Below are 21109 nucleotides of genomic sequence, written 5' to 3'. Positions count from 1 at the left end.
CTCCGCCGCCAGGGGGCGCTGTGGCGGCGGGGTTGGGGGGCTCGGCTCGGCTCGGCTCCGCCCCCGCGCGCCGCTTCCGCCGCAGCGCGCCGAGGGGCCGCCGCCATGAAGCCGGTGAGGCGCGGGGGGCTGGGGGCCGGGCGGGCCGGCGCTTCCCGGGCCTCCTGCTGCCCCGCGTGCTGCGGCGGCAGCAGCCTGGTCGGGGCCCGGGCCTCTGCCGCGGGCTCCTCGGGAGGGGGTCGCTTTCCTGCGCGGGCTCCAGCCCCCGGGCCGAGCGGGCTGGGCCGGGGCGGCCGGTGCCGTGGGGCGGGAGGGCGGTACAGAGCGGCGTGCCTGAAGGGCTGCGGCCCGCCCCGGACTAAGGCACGGAATGAGGAACGGCTGAGGATTGTCCGCTCCGCTGAGGGGCGCGGCAGCCCGCAGCGTGCCCTGCTCGGCGTGGCGGCGGGGGGCACAGGCCGAGCCGACCCCCGGCAGGGCCGTTGACCGCCTGTCGCGGCCCTGGCTCAGGGGCCCCGTGTGCGGCGTAGGGGCGCGCGTCGGTGTTCCTTGTCTCTGCAGCGCGCTCCCCGTAGGCAAAGCTATCAATGGAGTTTAAAGGTGAACTGACAAAAATTCCAGGTTTGAGGAGCCCCACGCTTGGCCGCCTGCTGGAGGGCTACATCTTGCCTTACTGAGGTTCTGGTGCGGTGGCCCGTTGTCTCCCCGCGGCCCCTGCCTTCCCGCGCCCCTCGCTGGGTGAGCTGTGTTGGGGCCGCTTCCATGCTGAGCGCTCTCGGGAGAGGCTTGTGGTTTTGGCACAGAGCACCCGCATTGATCTGGGCCTCAGGGCTTTCCGTGAGCCCTCGTTCTTCTGAGCTCTGGCACCTGTAACACGTACGTAGCTTCTGCATCGTGCTGTTCTGAGCCTTGTACAGGCAGCCTTGGCTCGTCGGTACAGCTGCCGCCTCTCATTATGGAGAGTTTGGGTCGGGAGAGGGCGAGAGCTTAGCATGGGGAAATGTGCTGCAGGAAGACACTCTTGTGCCAATACCTTAAGCTGCCTTAAATTACTGGTACAAGTACCAGTACCTTGTCATATGTTGGGTCAGAATGGCATCTTGAAGAAATGAGGTAGAGTGCTTTTGAGCACACAGGGCAAAGAACTGTGCCCTGACGATCTGTTTACTGTACTTAAAGTGTTTGTGTGTCTAAAAGTGGTGGACATAGGGTTTAATAAAGAAGTTGTTAAAGAATGTTTCTGTAAAACATTCTTCGCAGGCCTCAAAAATGTAATGTGGTTGGGTGACGTTGGAGCTAACTGATGCTACTATTTGGAAGAAACACATTTGGCCCTGATAGAAAAACGAATGTAATGAGATCAGAAAGAATGAAATAAATGCCACAAAGGCTATGAACATGTCAGTTACTTGTAGTTTTCTGTTTGTTTCCTAGAGAAAAAACACAAAACGAGTTCCAAGCTTTCGCAAGTTACTGAGAACTAGTAAAATAAAACTTGACAACAAATTAAAGAATAAACAGTTCAAGCAGCAGAGTGCTGCTAAGAAGTATCGAAAAGAACAAAAGAAGCTAAGGGAGGCTGTCAGAGATGCTATCTCTAGAAAACCTTTTCCATTGGAAGAGTGCAAGAAAAAGCAAGTTGGTAAGTGTTTGCTCGGAGTTATTTTTGTAAGCAAAAAGGTATGGGGGTTACTAAATATCCTACTGCTTCATGTTGTAAAATTATGTATCAAGAAAACAACATTTCATTTTCTGCGTACAAATAATTGTTGTCCTTGTTTAAAGAAAATAAAAAGAATTATGAAAAATATAAAATGTAGCCATTCTGGCAACAGGATCTGACAGCTGGAGATAGTAGAAATGTGTGTGCTCTGGTCATTATTGGGTGACACAAAACACATGCAGAAGGTTGATGAGCTCCAGGTGGAAGTAAGCTGTAAAATGGTCTCACAGGTGTAGGCAGAGTTAGGTTTTCAAGTTTGAATATACATGCAGGTTCTTAATCTTTACATACCATCTTCTAAAATAGCTGAAAAATGGAAAGAAGAGGAAGAAGAGGCTCTTCCGCTGGACATGATGGATGAAGATGACTTAAAATTAATGGAGGATTTGGCTCAAAAAGCATCCTTTTTAACCAGAGATCTTTCTTCTAAGTGAGTGGTGTCATGTTGTCTGCTTTTCATACTAATTCAGTTTTGTGTGGTTAATATGTAATTAATAGGTAATGTAATACAGATGTCAGGAGGTCACTTTCAGTCTGGTGTTTGTTTGCAGTTCCAGTTTAGTGTTTCCTTAGTCTGTCAGTACATTCAGTATTAATGTATTGATGTGTATCAGTGTGTTCACCTTCAGGATACTATTTCTGCACAGTGTTCCTTCCCGTGAGGTCCTTGGCTGTGAGATGAGTAGCATTCCTCAAACTGAAAGAAATGTTTTAATCTGTATATGGACTTTTTTTCTATATAGAGTGTTCAGGACACTCCCTGGACATTGCGCCACTGTATTTTCCGTATTGCATTACAAACTGCTGTAAAAAGACCCCAGACAGTTCTGGAAGCCATGTCTGTTAAACCCATGCAACACCACAACATTCATACAAAAAATTTGTTACCAGTTTTCTGGAGCAAGGTGTTAGGTAGAGTTTGCAATGAAATACAAAGAAGGATAGTACTCTTGAGTTGTAGAATTGTAGGTTTTTACAAATACAGTTCTACAGAGTAGTCTGGTTACACGATTGTTTGAAAATCTTAACTTGCCTTTTTTGATGAATGTGAAAAGACTCTCTATGCCTAACTGCTGTAGGGTAGTTTTAATTTTCCCTGCAAAGTTTTGTTTTCTTTAGTTCTGGAGCGGTTGTTTCAGACTAAATGTTGAAATGAGCAAAAAGCATATTTTGTTCTTTTCAAGAAGAGAGAGCATTCTAGCTTTTTTTTGCTTTTTTTTCCTGCTAATTTCAGTACGAATGAATTTGTTAGTGCTCACTGTAGTTACTAATTAATAATTTAGTCTAGTTTGTAGGGAAAAAGTAGTAAAGTACTTTTTATTTCCAAAGTTGCAGTTGTGCTGTACTCTACTGTATGGTCTCTTGTAGCCACATTGCAAGTTCTTGAATTGAAAGAATTTTACTTTAAACCTTTCCCTCCTCCCAAACTAACTGGGTGTCATGCAAGTGTAAAGTCTTGCAAAACTCAAAATTTATCATGTGGGTTTATTTAGTGACATTTTTCAAGTTGCAGTTCTGCATGTCTTGTGTTCATTTTGAGAGGGCATTTTTAGAATGGAAGAACACAATGGAAGGAGTTGCTCTTTCACCTGTTCTACTGTTACTAGTTTTAAGCTCCTTTCATAGTGTTCCCTTAAACTAGAGAATGTCTTTTTGATCTGTTTTACTCTCATCAACTGTAATCATTCTTAAGAACTTGTCAGATATTACCTCACTTACATATTACCCACTTCTGAATTACATGTTTGTAATAGCACAGACTAAATACTTAGCTTCTTGTATAACTATGCCCAGGCTAGAAAGATACCCTGTGAAAGGGTGGTACACCACACTGGGTTATTTCTGTTACCCTTGGACAGTGGGGTGTGACGCAAGCTTTTCCAGTGAACGGAGTAGAAAAGTGATAGTAGTAGTGGTAAAAGTTAACATGGAGTAGGGATGCATAAAAACGTGCATGTACTGACCCACTCATTACCACATCCTGGTTAAGCATTGCTTGGAAGGCCAAGGCATGGCAAGGGAGAGCGAGGTTGTGGGACATCTTAAGCAGGACATTGGACTGTTTGTCCAGCGAGAGGGTCCTGTGAGTTTGTCCAGTGAGAGGACTGCTCAGGGTTAAATGTTTAGTGAGGTTCAGCCCTGTCAGGGCACCTGCTCATGCAGTGGAGGAGCACAGTGGGGAGGGAGGCAGGTAAGGCAGCACTGTGGCTCAGGGGAGAGACAGGCTGTGATGAGATCCTCATATTTTGCACCTTTCTATTTTACTTACTCTTTTCCAAAATTTTTAATATTTTAGGGCTGAAATCATGTTTCTGAAGGATGTTTGCCTTTACAAGCTTCACCTGATTTGTTCACTGTTGCCTTATTTTGAAAAGTCCCTGAGTCACTTACTGCCATATGAATGGGAGCAGTGCTGTCTCAAAACCCGTCAGCTAGTACTAGGGCTTCCAGATGCCTGGTATGACCCAGAATTTCCCTTGTTTTCACAGCAGTTGTATTTTCTTCATGCTCAACAGATCAGTCACAGACGTGTAGAATTCCTGTTCTAGTTGAGTAGTGTTTGGATACACAGGAAAGGTTTAATCTACGCGGGGACAGCAAGGCTGAAGCTGGTGCAGTGTCCTTACAGTGCATGCATAGAGTGATTGTGTTGTGTGCAGGGAATCTGAGTCTGGGATGTAAAACTACTTCTCATACAAGTGATTTTTACTTTCTGAAGCCTTGCAGTCCATGAGCCTGGAGCTTTCAGAGTCCTTCATGTGTCCGTAGTTGAAACTCTACCCCTTATAACAGGAACACTGCTTTTGTTCTTTTAAGACAGACCACGTGGCTTCAGTAATGTGATTCTTCATCCCTAGCTTTTAGGTTTTTAATAAGATAAACAGGTAACACTTCATAGTGTGCCTGTACTATAAGCAGTTACACCATTTAATAATTTTTTTATGTAAATTCAGAATCAATAGAAGCATTTTACCTTTGCTCATTTCACGCTTAGTTTCCTAGTGAATCACTGTCCTAAATTCAAAGATCCTATACAGATAAATATTAACATTCATTGATTAAGTGGTGACTAGTGCTGTCAATGGTGAACACACTCAAGCATACCATTTAGTAAGATCAGCCCGTATTTATTTTTCTAAGTGCAGACATTTAATCCTGCCAGTATACTGTCATACATGGTTCTTGTCTAGTTACATGACTAGTTACTTTGCCTTGTATTTTTCAGTGAACCTGTTCATATCAAAAAACGAAAACATGAAAGTGTGATTGAAAAATATGAGAAGATGCCAAGACGCATGCAGACTGAGCCAGAAAAAGAACTCATCCATCTGCTCCCCATCAAAGACAAGGGTGGCATTATTCCCCAAACTATGGAAAAGCCAGGTAAGACACAGATTCCAGAATAGGTGTAGTAGCCAAGATGTATATAATTTGTTGTTTTAAAATTCTACAGTGTTTGTTACATATGTGACACTAGATGCTCTTTTTTTGCAGCTCTCAATGTTGCAGAGGATGAAGAAGAGGATACAGAAGAAATGGAGGAAGCAGACGGTAATAAAACATCATGTTTGCTTTTTGTTGGGTTTTGGGTTTTCAAATCACTGACATATCTGAAGACTACTTCACTGTTCCCTAAGGAAGTTTGTAATTTACATCCATTTTGTTTAGGGTGTTTTTTAAAATATTCATTTTCCTATTGCCCCAAAGCATAACAACTATTCAGAGCTTGCTTTCTTACCTGTTAGGATCCCAGGGCCTGAGGAACAGCTGGCTTCAGAATCTGTTTTTAAAATTACTTTGATTTTCATCTGGAACTGATGCTTACATGAAGCCCCTTATATCAGTTGTGTCATCTTTGCTAGCGAGAAGGGAAATCTTGCTCTTACAAGATATACTCTTGAGTATATGCTGTGGTTCTGGTTTGACTACTCTGAGGTCATTTTGAAATGCCGTTCAGGACGCAGACTTATGTAGGCTTTTGAGTGTCTGTCTATGACATTTTTCAGTTAAAACACCAGAATACCAGGAAATTCAGATTTTCATTTGCAGTTTGCTATCCAGTTAAGTGTCATGTTCAAATAACAGTTGCAGTTGTAGCTGCTACTTCTGGGTTGCTGTTCTCTAAATACGATCTGAAGTTGAGGGAAGACATGCTTGTAGGAAAATAATACGCAGAAAATACAAATAAAACTGTGTTTTTTAAAAGAAAAAGTGAATGGTGAATAATTTGCTGCAAACTGCAGAGCACTGCAGTATCTTGGCACCATTGGGGTCATGTGTTGGGTTTATATGTTCCCACTGTACTTAGGGAATACCATTTGCAGATTCAAAAACATTTGATCTGTTTCTTTTTGCAAGCATGAGATTTTGGAGTAGAGCAAAAATTAATCTGGGTTAATATAGGCTCAGCAAGGTCATTCTTAGAACTTTTTTTACTGTGGAACTGCTTGTGTTACTCTTGTGTGGGGTTATCGTGGTAGCCATCTGAAATGCAGTATCTAGAACTGTAGTTTGCAATATGGTATTTGTTAAGGGGCTTCCCTAGTGACCCTCTTTTCTAACTCTCACACCTTGTGTTAGACTCTACTGAAGAACCCCTGCCTGCTCTTACTCCTGAGGAGATGGCTGCTCAAAGGAGGCAAAAGCTGCAGGAAAGGAAGACGCACATAGCTGCCTTAGCATCTGCCATTCTCTCCGAGCCAGATGGCAATGTAGGTAGCATTTACTTAATGTGCGTGTATGTGTGCCTGTGCTGTGCAGTAAGTCAATAAATAAAGATCTGAAGTGACCAAACAACACCAAAAGCATAAAAATGCGTGAGCAGAACAAGGAAGGTCAGTGTAGTATCACTTTTCAGTGAAACTGCTGGCATAGATTGGTACAGAGGAGTTGAATCAGGTAAAGATCCAGATGACTGTTCTGTTCAGGAATTATTTGTCCCTCTGAATACTAGTGGTTTTAGGAATAATACTGTCTGTGGTATTTCCTGTCCAAACAACCTTGTTCCTGAAGCATGATCCTTATTTAAGCTCAGATTTCAGGGTTGTATCTGATAGTTCTCAATGTTTCAGGATATGCTAGTAATTTTCTGTAATCCTGTGCAAGTTTGTAATAGCCAGGATAGTTTGAACATTCCTAAGATAAAAATTCTGTTGGGATATCTAGCGTTTCTTGGCTCTTTGTGTAGTGCTAAGTAGAGTGTAAGTAACTGCTGAGTTAATGGCTTTCTACTATTTGAAAATGAGGCACGTTTCTTGTGGCAGGCTTGCTGAAATGTACGTTGTGCTTGTACATCGGTTTGTGGGTGATCTGCTGCTGACTTTGCCTCTTTTCTTAATCAGATTAAAAAATTGAAGGAGCTGCGTGCCATGTTGATGGAACAGGATCCTAACGTGGCTGTGATTGTTCGGAAGCTGGTCATGGTTTCTTTGATGGAGATATTCAAAGATATTGTGCCTTCTTACAAAATTCGGCCTCTCACTGAAGTAGAAAAGGCTACCAAGGTGAAATACCACGTTTCTTTATAGAATATGGAGTATTGTGGGGTCAAAAGTAGTTACACCAAACCTGGGTGACTTTCATCATAAACCTTGGAGTAAGACCGTGTTTTGTGTCACGCTGAAGAGAACTAGAAAGAAAGCAAATTATGCAACACTGTTGCCTAACCACCACAGATTTCTTTGAAATGTGTTTAATAATTTGCTGAACAAATGCAGAGTTTTCTGGAGCTTGTTTTTAAACAATTCTTTAGAAGGTTTCTTGAATATAGGTAGTGCCACTTTAGAGTCATGGCTTTAAATAACATCTAGTTGAAAATTTCACTTCAATCTCTATAAATGAGATAGGCCTAGTCAGAAAAGGCCCTCTGAGCACAAGAACACGTATAGAAATCTGTAGAAATATTTTTAATACATTTCTGGGCATGTCTGTCTAGAAAAAAAACTTACTTAGATATCTGATACTTGTTTTAAAACAGTTTTTTTTCACCATTGGCTAATTTCAGGATTTAGATCTCCAGATAAAATTTAATTTGTGTTGTTTATAGGTTAAAAAAGAAACTCAGAAACTGAGAGAATTTGAAGAAGGCCTTGTGAGCCAGTATAAATTTTACTTGGAAAATCTGGAACAAACAATTAAAGGTACAGTCAACACTTTCTATCTTTTGTAGTAAATGCAGAATTGTTTGTGGCATACCTCCTCTGACTGAATGCTGCCAGCTATCTTTGAAATAGTGCTTGCATGAAGTATGCAGGAGAATGCCTGCAGTAACTAAAAATGTAAAAATTTAGAAGCTCCTCTACATTCTGAACAGTAATAACTAAAAATAATATTTTGTGCAGATTGGAAACAAAGGAAGTTGAAGAAAAGCAATGTCATCTCATTAAAAGCATATAAAGGTCTAGCAGAGATAGCAGTGAAGTGTCTGTGTGAACTCCTTGTGGCCCTACCCCACTTTAACTTCCACAATAACATTATTGTGCTCATTGTTCCGCTCATGAATGATTCATCAAAAATGGTGAGTGCTTTTATGATTAGGGGAAGAGTTCTTGTTTTGCATGAAAAATAATCTATTTCTGAGCTTTATTCCACAATATCCAGATCTTGTGGCCATATCTTTTCGCTATTTTACAGGCTGTGTCCACTTCCTAATTAGTAAATACCATCAGTATTATCAATTAGCTGTTGTCATGGACTTAGCTTTACAGAATAATTTGTTTTAATTTACTTTTTCAGATCTCCGAACTGTGCTTTGAGGCAGTTAAGAAGCTCTTCAAACAAGACAAGTTGGGCTATGCTTCCCTTGGTGTAGTTAAGGTCATTTCTGGCCTTGTGAGGGGTAGAAATTACGATGTCAGACCTGAGGTAAGAGGCTTTCTGTTGTACTACGTGATTTTCTTCTGTCAGTGGTTTAAAAGAAACCTGAAAGTTAAAGATAGTGCAGCGGCTGGCTACAAACAAACAGCCTCCTTACTCTGTCAGAACACAGGCAGCCTAGGAGTGGGCTGAGTCAGAGGGTTAGAGAGGGAGGGAGGGATGGGACGGGGGAGGAGGAGATCAGATCCCCACAGAGGCGTGGGTTAAGTCAGGCAGGGAGACTTGAAATGAGAGAGGCAAATGGAGGAATGGATAGAAATGAACAGTACTGGGGAAGGAACTGAGAGCAGAGAGGAGAGAGACAGGGATGAAGTAACAGGAAGGGGGTAAACAGAAGAACTTTTGACCAGCTGGAATGGAATTCAGGATTTCTTACCCTCTGTCATCTTTCATGCATTTATTTTATTTTACAATAGGTATTAAAAGTATTTCTTCACTTGAGAATTAAGGAAGTAGAATTACAAAAAGATTCTGAAGACATTGCACCAAAGAAAAAGTTCATGACTTACAAAGAGAAAAGAAAAAATCTTTCAAGAATGCAAAGAAAGGTATGACCTGAGCTTTCTCAGGCTCTACTTCAGTGGCTTTATGCAGTTACTTGTTCTAGTAGTGATTGCACTTCTCCTGTTGCCGTTGTTAACTGTCAGCATCAATGATGAGTGTTTGCATTGTACTTGAACATTTATGAGGTTCTACAGAGATTTAATTACCTTCCTAATTTTTTTCTCTTTCTGGTGTTGGTAATACCTTTGCTTGTTTCTGTTAGGAAGGAGTATATCTAAGCTGGTTACCTTAGATACACTTAGTATCATCATATATAGGTATACTTAGTAGCATCATAGGGTGACTTAAGCAACTCACAAGACAGATTTGTTGTCTGGGTATCTTTGGAACCTGGACATCCAGGCTCTTCAGAAGCATTTAATCTGTTGTCTTCAAATCAAATGTATGTTTTCAGTGGAAGAAAGCAGAAGAGAAACTGGAACGAGAACTCTTGGAAGCAGAAGCGTCAGAAAGTAAAGAAAAAAAACTGAAGCTGGTAAGTAATTCAGGGATTATTTTTCTATTTTTGCACAATATCAGCTTCTAACCCTTTTGTAACCAAGTGTCTCCCCTCCATCCCAACCTGTCAGCATTCCACACTATATCTAATTTTGGAAGCTTACAAATATTTTGCCTGTGCCGAAGGTCTAGGTTTTAGTAAACCAAGCCCTTTTGGTTTACCCAGGAAAGCCAACTTACCCATTCCGATTTCCTTCTGTTCTCTGCACAATAAGGTATTTGAATCCATTGTCATTCATGCTTCAGGTACCCTGTTCCATATGACACTATGTAATGGCTGTTCCCAGCCTCTCGGGCTGGCCTTTAGGCAAAAGAGGAGTGTGGCTATCATGGATGGACTGAGGGAAGAGAGGCTTTGTAGCTAGGAGAGTGTGAGGGGACAAAGTAGGGGGCAGGAGGGCAGGACTTGAGCTTTTCAGCATAAGAAGAGCAGAGATAGCAGTCTTGGCACTTGGTTTGGAAGGCCTGAGTGCAGGCTTAGACAGAGAGAAGCATTTTCATTTCAGTTTAAGTGAAGTAGAAATATCCGTTTTCCATGCTTAAGTATTTTATTTCATTCTCTTTCCTTCAGCACACCGAGACCTTGAATATTGTATTTGTAACTTACTTTAGAATCTTGAAGAAGGCTCAGAAGTCTCCACTTTTGCCAGCCGTGCTAGAAGGTCTTGCAAAGTAAGAACCAAGTCCACCTTGTTTCATGTGTGTTAGAAAAGACATAAAGCACTGAAGGGATTTTTGGCTTTGAAAGGGATTTCTAAGCAGTGAGAGAAGATGGTCCCTGACAAATTTGTTGAAATTCTTTTATTTCTCTGCTGAAGTTTTCACCTAAAATAATTTCAATGTGATGTGTAATTTCCCATGATAGAATTGATGTGATGCAAACTCAGCAGGGTGTGATGTGATTCCATCATTTTGTCTGATTACTTCCCGAAGAACATGAGCATGTCTCTAGTGCTATAAGGATGCTGTGATTAGCAGTTGGGGGCTGAGTCATCCATGTATGTAAAGATAATAGATGTTCAGCATTTGATTTAGCTTTGATTTTAAGGTGCAGATTTTGGCTGTTCAGGATACTTTGAATTGAGTTTTCAGATGATGTCTATAGTTTAAAAATAAGTATCTCTTTGATTCCAGGTTTGCTCATCTCATAAATGTGGAATTTTTTGATGACCTGTTGATTGTCCTTCATTCTCTTATTGCATCTGGGGTAAGTTGAGCTTACTTTTATTACAATTTCCTTAAAATTGTATTCTTTTGGGTACTTAATCAGTTTTGTGTTCTTAGGATTTAAGCTATCGTGAGAGTCTTCATTGCATTCTCAGTGCTTTTCATATACTCTCTGGTCAAGGTAAGAGATCTTTAAAAACAAACTTTTGTTTAATATTGTCTGATAAATTAACGGAGTACATGTATTTATTTGGGATTACTTTAATAGGTGATGTCCTTAACATTGATCCAATGAAATTCTACACACATCTTTACAAGACACTGTTCAGCCTACATGCAGGTAACTCCAGATTCTTATTTTCAGTGCTTACCTAGATAATGTTTATTCTACTTGTTTGGTATCATAGCCTTAATGTAGTGTCAATAAACTACAGTTGTTTTAAGATACCCGAGTCCTGAAAATGTTACTGTCTGTTCGAATCTACTTTTTTCTCAAGTTGCACATTGCATTACTGCAATACAAATACTAGAAGTATTACTGCAATATATGGTAACAGGTTCTAATCACATCACGTACTTGGCATTCCCTAATGAAGCGATCTCTGGTAAGTGTTTATCCCGTCTTCAGTTTAAGCTTTTTGACTTCCTTATAATTGTTTCTTTCAGTGACAATTTAAAAATTGTCTATTTTTCCTTTGATTCTTTCTCTGATGGAGAAGAATCTGATTTTTCTAATGTAATTTAAAAAATAATTCCAATTTAAATTCTGTTTTCTAAAACCTTCTGGTTTATATTTCTGATCTTTATAATTTTGACATTCTAATTTTATAATCTAAATTTTCTAATAATTCTAAGAAGCTAAATAGTTTATGAAATAATTATAAAATTCTAAATTAACATAATTTTAATTAACTTCATAAATGTGTATTCACTAAGGAGGAAGGATTGAGAGAAAACATTCTGCATGGGTAGAAGACTAAATCTTTGCATGATTATTAGATGATATAATGTTTAGGGTTATAACACTTAACTGCTTCTAATGTTTAGATGTTTTTGATGGAACAAATAATTTCTTAGAAAAGAGCACAAAAAACAATGATACATTTTTTTTCTGTTCAAAGCCAGACTATTTTTTTACCAAAAAAGGATGGATGCTTAGTGCTGTGTTTGAACTTCTTAGCTTTCATACTGTTTCTCAGGTTCCAGTGTGCAGTCAGTAGCAGAGTATTTAGCTGTATGTTCCTCGAAATGGTTATTAACTGTATGAAATTCTGCTTCTGAGGTCGTACCAATGATGATATAGGGATTGTGCTCCAGTGCCTCGATGTCATGTTTGCCAAGCGGAGAAAGCAAGTTTCCCAGCAGCGAGCTCTGGCTTTCCTAAAGCGACTTTCCACGCTTGCTCTTCATGTACTTCCAAATTCCAGTGTTGGGATCTTGGCAACAAACAGGATATTAATGCAAGTAAGTTTTACATGTTGGAATTTTTAGCTTACTGTTTAAAGGTTATTGAGTTTTTTCGACAAAATGATTTAATGCAAAATATTTTGAAGTATCTTAAGCAAGAATAATGAAAACAGAGTATCCTTAAATGCTGCTGAGACTGATTGTCACAGAATGAAACCAGAGCTTAACCATGTTATAATTGGATGTGTAACATAAGCAATTCGGTCTGTTTTTTTATGTTGTAGACGTTCCCAAAGATGGACCTCTTACTAGACAACGAATCTCAAGGCAGTGGAGTTTATCTCCCAGAACTAGATGAACCAGAGCATTGCAATGCTCAGAACACAGCTCTGTGGGAGCTGCATTTACTGCAGGTTAGTGAGCAACTGAGTGATTTGGGAAGTAAAAGTCAGCAGTAAACAGCTGCCAAATGTTTCTGTGTTTTAGAAAAATAGACATCAGACATCATCAGGCTTACCAAATCTGGCACACATGAGCCCATTCCATACAAAGAGGAAGAGCAGTGCGGTAGTACAGGGAAGGAATGAGCTCAAAAGGGAATGTGCATAGGTACCACACAGGATCTTACTGCAGGTTGCCTACTAAGACTCCTTTGGAGGCTTTTCCAATCTGCTAAGTTCCCTGGCAGTCCAGCCCTTCTCTGGGGAGTAGCTGACACCTTGATGTCTCATTCCAGCCAGCGTTTAGCGTTTGGGGAGGGCTTCCTCTGCTCTTCATCCTGCCTTCTGGGAGTAGAGTTAGATTAACCGTGGAGAGTTGTACTCACAGCCTGATGTACTAGTGAATAAATGTATGACTGGGTGTTCTCATTCATTTAGCCTCAGAAACTGACTGTTTTGGGATGCTCAGTTTCTCTGTCTAAAACAAAAGCAGAACCTTCCATCTTATTGAAATGGAAATAAGTGCGAGAATCCATGCATAAATACATTATCCCTCAGTCAACTGCCTTCTTTCTTCCTTTCTTTCAGAGACACTATCATCCAACAGTGCAGAAATTTGCAGGTCACCTTATTGCTGGAGCTCCAACTGAAGGCTCAGGAGCTCTTTCACTTGATTTGAGCCAAAGGTGAGTTACCAGAGAGTTCTGTTTATAAAAATAGTGCCCTGAAAGGAATCCGTTGCTCATACTTCACTAATGGAATCCCTAAAAATAATTATCCATGAAATCAGAAGATTCTTCAGACTCAGTTCCTTTGTTGTTCTGCCAGTACAGAATACAGAATGTTGACAGCCTTTTTTTTTTTTTTTTTTGCTTGCCTTTTTTTTTTTTCCCTTTTGAGGCTTGTTGCCAGGCTGTGACAAGGGTAAAAATCTCACAGTGTGGTGTGCTTTCTTCCCATGGGAGAAAAATGTCTGCATTTCCTCAGTAGCAGCCCTGATCTGAATATGGATCAGGATCACTGAACTGTGGCTGTCCAGTGTAAACTGGAAACCAGTTTGCAGCATAAGGTCCCATCGTATGTTAAAACATAAGAAAAGCCATCCTGGTTCAGACTAAGGATCTAATTCAGCATCCTGTCTTCGGCAGTGGCTGGAAGCTGGTGCCTTGGAAGAGTAAAAACAGGGCAAGCACGTAAGAGAGACACTGTGAGCAGTGTGCTAGCTTCTGACTGGTTTGAGCCTGGTAGATTTCCTGAACCTCATACTGTTTTCTGTTTAGTACCTCTTAATGGAATTCTTTTTAGTGTCCCTTGTACCAAAGCACACGTTTTACAAATACGGCATTGTTTGGTAACGGTTCCATGAGTGCACAGCTCATTACATTAAGACCTACCTGTTATTTTGAACCTGGTGCCAGCGTGCATTGTTTAACAGTCCCTGGTTCTTGCTCTGGGAAGTGAAATGAACAGTCTGCTCCAAGACTCTTTCTGTGCCTCGTGTGACTTAGTAGTCCTCTATCATACTGCCCCTCCATCTGCTTTCTCTTCTGGCTGAAGGGATCTGGCCCAGACAGGAGATGTTCCACACTTTTCATCGTTGTTGCCTGTTGCTGAATTCAAGTGTTTAAAGATGAGGAAATTGGAGACTTGGATGCAATATTTGAGATGTGATCTGTGGATTTATAGTCTGATGTAACTATTTTTTATTCTGTTCTGTTTCTTTTGAACTCCAAACAGCACACACAATCCCATGAAAGTATCTGTCGTAACAACAAGATTTTTTTCCTTATGTGATAGTAGTCAGCTCAGAGCCTGTTGTTTTTATATGAAGCTGAGATTGCTTTTCTCCGTTTTGTCTTTTTGCATACTACATTTCATTTGCCATTTTACTTTTGCCATTTTACTGACCATCTCATACAGCCTATCTGTTCTTTACAAGCAGTTCATTCTTACTACCACAAATAACCTGGTACTCTCCAGCTCTTCTTCGAGCGTGTTGAAAAACACAGGTCCTGGCACAGACCTTGGGGAAATCCACTGTTTCTTCCTGTCATTGCAAAAACTGATGGTAGACTCCTGTCCTCTGTTCCCTGTCTTTTAACCAGTTCTTTTCCCATGTTGTGGTCTTCCTTGTTCTCACACGGCTGCTTAGTTTTCATAAAACCCTTTGGTAAGGAACCGTTGGGAATTCTAGCACATTGTGTCAGCTAGATAACCTTTATCCACTTATCTTTTTTTTTGTTGTTGTTTTTGTGTTACTTTTTCAAATATGTACAAGGCAGGCAGTGACTACTTGGAGCTCTGGCAAGCCAACAGAACAGTTTTCTTGTCTCCCATTTCTTCTGTCCTACAGCTGAGTATTTAGACACATTGTACTTGCTTTTACTTGCATTGTTTCCCAGCTGCTGGCTTCCAGCCTTTTCCAGGTGATGCTTGATACTCTGAAGAGTTCTCTTAAAGCATGGTGGAGGGTGCGGATGGTGTGTGTGTGTCTCTTGGTTTGGCGTTTTTCACTGTGGTTTTTGTTGTAGGCCTGCTACAGAACTTTTTGAGGCATACAATACGAGAGGAATGACCTTTAATCCTCCTGTTGCATCAGTAACGCCCAGAAGAAAGGTACCGCCTCATCTCTGTGTCCTTTTTTAACTACATGATGTATCAGTATAACCTGTGTCTGCTGGCTCACTATGTATTTTCCCACTTGGGCTTTCTGGTTGCTGTACTTTGTGTCAAGTATTATTTTTTTTTTTTAGCTGGTATAAGATAGCTTTTGTTCCTTCTTTGTAGTCAGTGCTATGGGAAGTGGAGCTGTTCATACAGCATCAGTTAATGTAGCAAGGTGTTGTAGCTGTTGTTTTATTTACTGTTTACACTTTTCAGTGTTTCAGTGCAGATTTCTTGTCCCTCTTTTGTAATGATGAGCTAATGTTTGTTCAAAAGGCAGCAGTAAAAAGCCAGCTGTATTTCCCCTGTGTGGGTAGCTGGCAGGACAGTTGATTTCCAGAGCCTTTGACTTAGCATGTAGGAGGATACTGATCCCCGTTAGTGTCGCTTTGTAGCTTAAAAGTGTAAATTAGAAGGGAACAAAGAGCTTAGTACTGAGAGGGGAAATGGGTGAACACTTTTTAGATCCTCAGCACTGGATGTGTTTGAGATGCCAGCCCCGTTGAATGTACAGTGAGGGGTGTGTCCTTTAAAGTGATAGTCTTCCTACTTCCTAATGAAAACAGTATTAATCTTGTTAGTGCTTTCAAGTTTTAATGTAATGTCAGCTAAAGCCTGGTGAGCACTTTTTTTTTTTCCATTTTAGAGAAGCAACTTCTGAAAATGTATTTGTACCTAGGAATTCTGTCCTTTTACAATGACTGCATGACATGTCTGTGCTGCTGGGGTGTTATATCAGCAGCTCTGGCAGAACAAGGCTGGGAACAGCAGGTAGAGTTCTGTGTAGTGCAAAAAAAAAAAAAAAAAAAAAGGCACAAGTTCTTTAAGGTAGAAACAAAGGAAGAGGAAGATAACAGAGAGAACAAACTGTCCGTAAGTGGTTATAATGGACATAACTGGGAAAATTACCCTGGAATCATTCCTAGTCTCTGGTTGTTTGGCTCATTTAAGAAATTTTGGCGGCATCTAAATTTTACCCTATCTGTCCTGCATGCTTTCCTTTGTGTGCCATGCTGCCGTTGTCTGTCAGCACCTCCCCCCTGCTGACAGGAGCTCTGAATTAGAGTTCTCTTTCCCTGTGCGCCACTAAAGAGGATCTCATTCGTCCTTGAGTCCACAGAATACTGGACTCTGCAAGTGTTAAGTTTAACAGGGAGGTGTAAATCATGTGCAGAGCACTAGGAAAGAGCGGAGGGCTCCAGATCTGGCTGCAGGCAGAAGGGCTCCCTGGAGGCAGGGTCAGGGCATTCCTTTCTGACTTTGCAGGCTCTGCCACTACCATTATTACTTTCATTGGCCTTTTGCTCGGAGATGCTTGATTTATAAGGTGTGCTGAACAGGACACAGTCTGTAAGCGCCTTCAGAGCTGGAAGCTGTGGCTATGTGGAGTAGGCATTCTTCTAAAGCCCAGTTTACAACCAAACAAAAAAAATCTTCACCAAAACCATGAGCTTGCGAAGGACTGCCTGACACCTTTGCTGCAGCCAAGTGAGTCTTGCTGGCAGGCCAGGTACACTTGAGCTGCCAGTTCCATAGGTCTAGTCTAGATGACCAGGGGCACGGGAGAGGAACAGGACTGCTAATCTAAGCTATGCGTGGAAAACACATACTGGCCTTGTTTAGTAACGCAACTAATATTTTGTCATTTTCAGGATACATTCTCGCAAATGGGTTCATTTATAGATGAAGAGCTAAACAAACAGCTTCAACAACCCCTCAGTGAGACTGCTGTTCACAAACCCTTGGATTTTGCTAAACACCTGAAGATCTCATCCTTGTCGTAAATGTATCTATCAGTCATGTTCAGTTGGCTTCTTAACTATGGAGAAAGATGCTGAAAGGAATTTCCACTCATCATTGAAGGAATTCAAGTAGGCTTTTGTCTGAACATAGAAACACACAAAAACTGAACATCATTTTTTCACACAGAGTTAAAAGGCCTCTACCTAATTGCCGAGCCGAGGTTCTCAGGGCTTGGGAACCGCAGTCACATCAGTAATTTTAAAGGATACAGAACCAGGTCATTTAAAAATTGTTTGCAACCATGAATTAAAAGTATTTTTGTTTATATATTTTCTAATTTTTATAACAGAGTATAGACATCTGTGTTTCTGAGAAATCACTGGATTGTGTTGATAAATTAATAAATATTTTGGAAATTTTACCATGATGTTGACTTCTTTGATGTTTAAGATACTTAGAGATTTGGAATATGTATTGCATTTTTTGTGTTTCTCTCCTGATGTCTCCTAACCACTTGTCTCACTTGAAATGATTTTGCATTTGGTGGTTGTTTTTTTTTTCCTCTGGTGACTATCGGTATTGGCAAATTGAGATTTCTGAATTCCAGTTGTGAACTGTCACCACGATTGAATGCTCTACTGCAATGTCTTCAGTAAACCACTGCTGTCAAGAGTACTGGACAAATTCAAGGTAAGAATTTAAATCTTTTATTTACCTTGGAAGTAATTTTCTCCCCGTTCCCCAGATACTAGTTATTGCTTGGTTGTTGTAGAATGCATTTTCAGCTGTGTGTTGGCTTTGCAAACAGTAAGTAACTATATATGAAATACTTTTGTATTACTGGCTTTATGCAAATTCCATTCTATAGGGACATATGGTGGGCTGGCCCTGGCTAGCGGCTAATACGTTTTGTAGTGTTTAGTCTATGATGTGATCGTGATATGTGTTGTAATGTTTGCAAAGCTTTTTTTGTTCAAGTTATTTCCGAAAATGTGTCTTTTTCTCTAGGGTATTTAGTCCTTTATCCTGATTTATGGTTCTTAGATAGTTTTATACGCAAGTAATTTATTGTAATTCATGTTTTTACTATTAATCAGACTAGTTCGCCAACTTTCAAGTAGTTAAACATAAATTCACAAAGATTTTTAGAATAGACATCTGTTAATGGATTAGAAAACACATGTTTTAATATGTAGATTACAATACTGCCTACATAATACTGATGGCAATATCTGTGTTCCTGTTTATTTAGGTTGCCATTCCTATAGCTTTTGAGTAGTTCCTTTTAATTCTGAAGTGTTTGCAAATAGAAATGTGATTTAAATTCTGAAAAAAAAATCCAAGGGGGCCATTTGCCACTACTTTGTTAGTACAGGAAGGCAAAAGCAAAGAGTTAACGTCTTAGACTATTTATTTTATTTTTTTTTTTTACAACATATACAAATACAAGTTTATTCTTCAAGTCAGCAGAGAGAAAATAGTCCAGGTGGGGAAAGTCACTCTTAAAATTGTTCATTTTACATAGTTTCCAAACAATATAAAGACTGGCACAGAGTGAGGTTGCATTGTCAGAGTACTTTGACATGCTTTGAAAGAGGCAGAGGAGTTCAGCTGTACAACTAAGTCATTCCAAAATATCTTATACGTGTATTGGAGCGAGAGCTATTTACTGCGATTTAGTGTTTAATTTGCTAACTCTGCCAAATGTCTATCCCTATTGAAGTTACAAAATATTTATCACAGACAGGAAAAAATGCCACCATTGTTACATTTAGTGAGCTACCCTAAAAGTAAACTGAGTTTTATAGTGAAATAGAAACAGCCAGTGATTAAAACCCAAATGTCAATTGAAGCATGTGGAGAGCTAGAGCAGAACAGACAGTTAAGTTTCAGAAGCTGCAGACTCAATGTCTCACTGAAATGTAAATCTACCAGCAAGTTCTTTTTTTCTTTTTTAAAGACACAATCTACGAATGTAAGAGAATCTGTCTTGAAATACTTAGATATTTCCATGTTTAAGGCTTTAATTCTCGAAAGCATGTGATTTCTAGAAGCCCAATGGCTTTCTAAAGATGGCTATTGAGATACTTCATTTAGTAATATTTGTAGCAATAAAAATAATGTGACTAGGTTTTAAAAATTAAACAGACACAGAAGAAGAGAAAATACTAACTGCTGAACCTGGGATCAGTAAGATAGAAACAGGAAACGCTGCAGGTGGTAGGAGGTATCTCCTGGCGTGCCCCAGTTCCTGCAAACGGAGTAGTACTGCAATGGGGCCAGGAGCCGCGGCTGCCCAACTTTTCTCCCATACAGTCACACCACTGCGAGCAGCACGTGCTATGCGAGGAAAATATGAGAAAGTGGTAGAAAAGTAACTGGTTTCAAAACAGTATAGACTTTTGCCAGTAAGCAACAGCATGTGAGAGTCCCACCTGTAAACTCTTCAGTGTGAGGCCTGCTACCACTCAGAGACTGCATGTTTCTGGAAGAGGTTGATTATTTACATTCCTTTCTTTCCAGCTTTATCCTGGAAGCTGCTTCCTGCAAACAGTTTGTAATGTAAAAATGAATGTATGCCCAGCCAAAGGCACAAAGTTGTTTTGTCAGTCTTGTATAGGAATGTGTGGACAGGTACTCCACCAGAAATAAGAGTCTGTGGCTAAGCAGAATAAACTTTCCTATTCTAATAGTAACTTAGCACATGAAATTTGTTTAACTGGGCTTTCACAAAAGTTGACCAAAGAAAAAATGTTTAATGCTTCAAGTGGTGGTGTGTTTTCATTATTATGAGACTTGGAACCACACAAAGGGAAGGATAGTGTATTCCTTTCCAAACTAACCCCAAAATACAGCACGTTTCACCAACAGAAGTTTACTTGGATGTTTGCCAATACCTAAACTTGAAATTTATATATGTACATTAATGAAAATACTGGAACAGTGTAATTAGCCTTACACAATTCCAGCTGTCTACATGCCTATAAAGTTGGGATTTTTTTTTTTTATGTTCTCTTTCACTGATAAACAGCAGCAAAAGTAGCTTTACACTTTGATTAGTGAAGAAGATGCTTATATTAATTAATTATTCCCACAACCAGAAAACTATTGTATTAGCAGAAATAGTACAAAATGACTGTTTCTAAATTGCCAGTAGACTTCAGGGTGGTGTTGGACCCGCATTACACAATGTGACATGCTTACTGTTTGTTGTCCCTTGATTTCCCAAGGTTGTTTTTTTTTTTTCTTTTAATATCTATCTATGTGACAGAAAACCATCAGTGGATGATGACATGGGTGTAAGGGCTTTCTATGTTGAATTTAATGAATTAGTAACTGTGTCTTCCAGACTACTGTGATACTACAGTTGATGTTAAGAATTTTATTTTCAGTGCTGCTAAATATAACAAAAAAAGGCACCAAACAGGTAAGGGCAAATTCTATAGGAAAGTAAAATGCCATTAAAACACCAAAAGAAAAAAATCTTAGTGATGTGAAACTGCTAGTGTTAAAATAACATAGAATGAAACTAACATTAAAAAAAAAAGTTGCATTAGTTGAATTGTGCAGTAAGTTGATGTATTTCCCAGTAATTCCAAAGTATTCCAAAGCAAACTATGCCTATAAAACTAGGGGTTAAGTTGTCACTTCTACCATTTTTACTCGGTATCAGACCTGCATTATGCCTGTGCCATGGGGGTGGTGCAGGGAGAGCGTACCTCATCCTTACAGGGGCCAGCTCTCTAGTTGGAAAGCGTAGTACGTGAGCGAAGAGGCTGAGCTGCGAGGTGGTTTGTTTTTAAATCTGAACATATTGCTAAATTGCAAAATGCTGTTTTGCTACATCAGTAAGATAAGCAGTGGGAAGTGTGTGACCCCCGGGAGGATATGCCATGGGGAAACTGGGCTTTTTTGTGTGTCTGTGGTTCTTTTTCCTGAAAGCTGGAAATGACCTCCAGAGGGCACTTTTTTGCTTGGGTAATGGCTACTTTATAGGAATTTCTTGTCTAGTGGAAGACTTGATAGC

At 40.1% G+C, this 21109-nt stretch overlaps 2 protein-coding genes across 2 annotated transcripts in view; one reads left to right on the top strand and one right to left on the bottom strand.

Annotated features, from left to right (window-relative positions):
• The first annotated feature begins 49 nt into the window (after window positions 1-49).
• NOC3L (NOC3 like DNA replication regulator) lies at window positions 50-17503 on the top strand. The gene is made up of 21 exons (XM_055720518.1): window positions 50-114; window positions 1435-1642; window positions 2030-2153; window positions 4950-5107; window positions 5219-5275; window positions 6305-6435; window positions 7066-7227; window positions 7770-7863; window positions 8065-8240; window positions 8459-8587; window positions 9016-9147; window positions 9558-9638; window positions 10233-10333; window positions 10796-10868; window positions 10946-11009; window positions 11097-11168; window positions 12111-12292; window positions 12520-12648; window positions 13264-13361; window positions 15207-15291; window positions 16992-17503. The coding sequence occupies exons 1-21, from the start codon at window positions 106-108 to the stop codon at window positions 17121-17123; spliced, it is 2397 nt and encodes a 798-aa protein (XP_055576493.1). The 5' UTR covers window positions 50-105; the 3' UTR covers window positions 17124-17503.
• A 478-nt stretch (window positions 17504-17981) lies between these two features.
• PLCE1 (phospholipase C epsilon 1) overlaps window positions 17982-21109 on the bottom strand; it is a 163928-nt gene continuing 160800 nt past the window's right edge. The window contains exon 34 of the mRNA XM_055720516.1: window positions 17982-19626. The gene's annotated coding sequence lies outside the window, so the exon portion shown is untranslated. The remainder of the gene's footprint in view (window positions 19627-21109) is intronic.

The sequence above is a fragment of the Falco cherrug genome, chromosome 9 (assembly GCF_023634085.1).
Source record: "Falco cherrug isolate bFalChe1 chromosome 9, bFalChe1.pri, whole genome shotgun sequence".
NCBI classification, from domain to species: domain Eukaryota; kingdom Metazoa; phylum Chordata; class Aves; order Falconiformes; family Falconidae; genus Falco; species Falco cherrug.
The sequence above is the reverse complement of the archived record's forward strand: the minus strand, read 5'-3'. Positions and strand labels throughout refer to the sequence as shown.

Coding starts and splice junctions, on each gene's coding strand:
- NOC3L (XM_055720518.1), top strand. Junction 9,639..10,232: donor AAGAAAAAAAACTGAAGCTG/GTAAGTAATTCA, acceptor TCTTTCCTTCAG/CACACCGAGACCTTGAATAT. Junction 12,649..13,263: donor GGGAGCTGCATTTACTGCAG/GTTAGTGAGCAA, acceptor CCTTTCTTTCAG/AGACACTATCATCCAACAGT.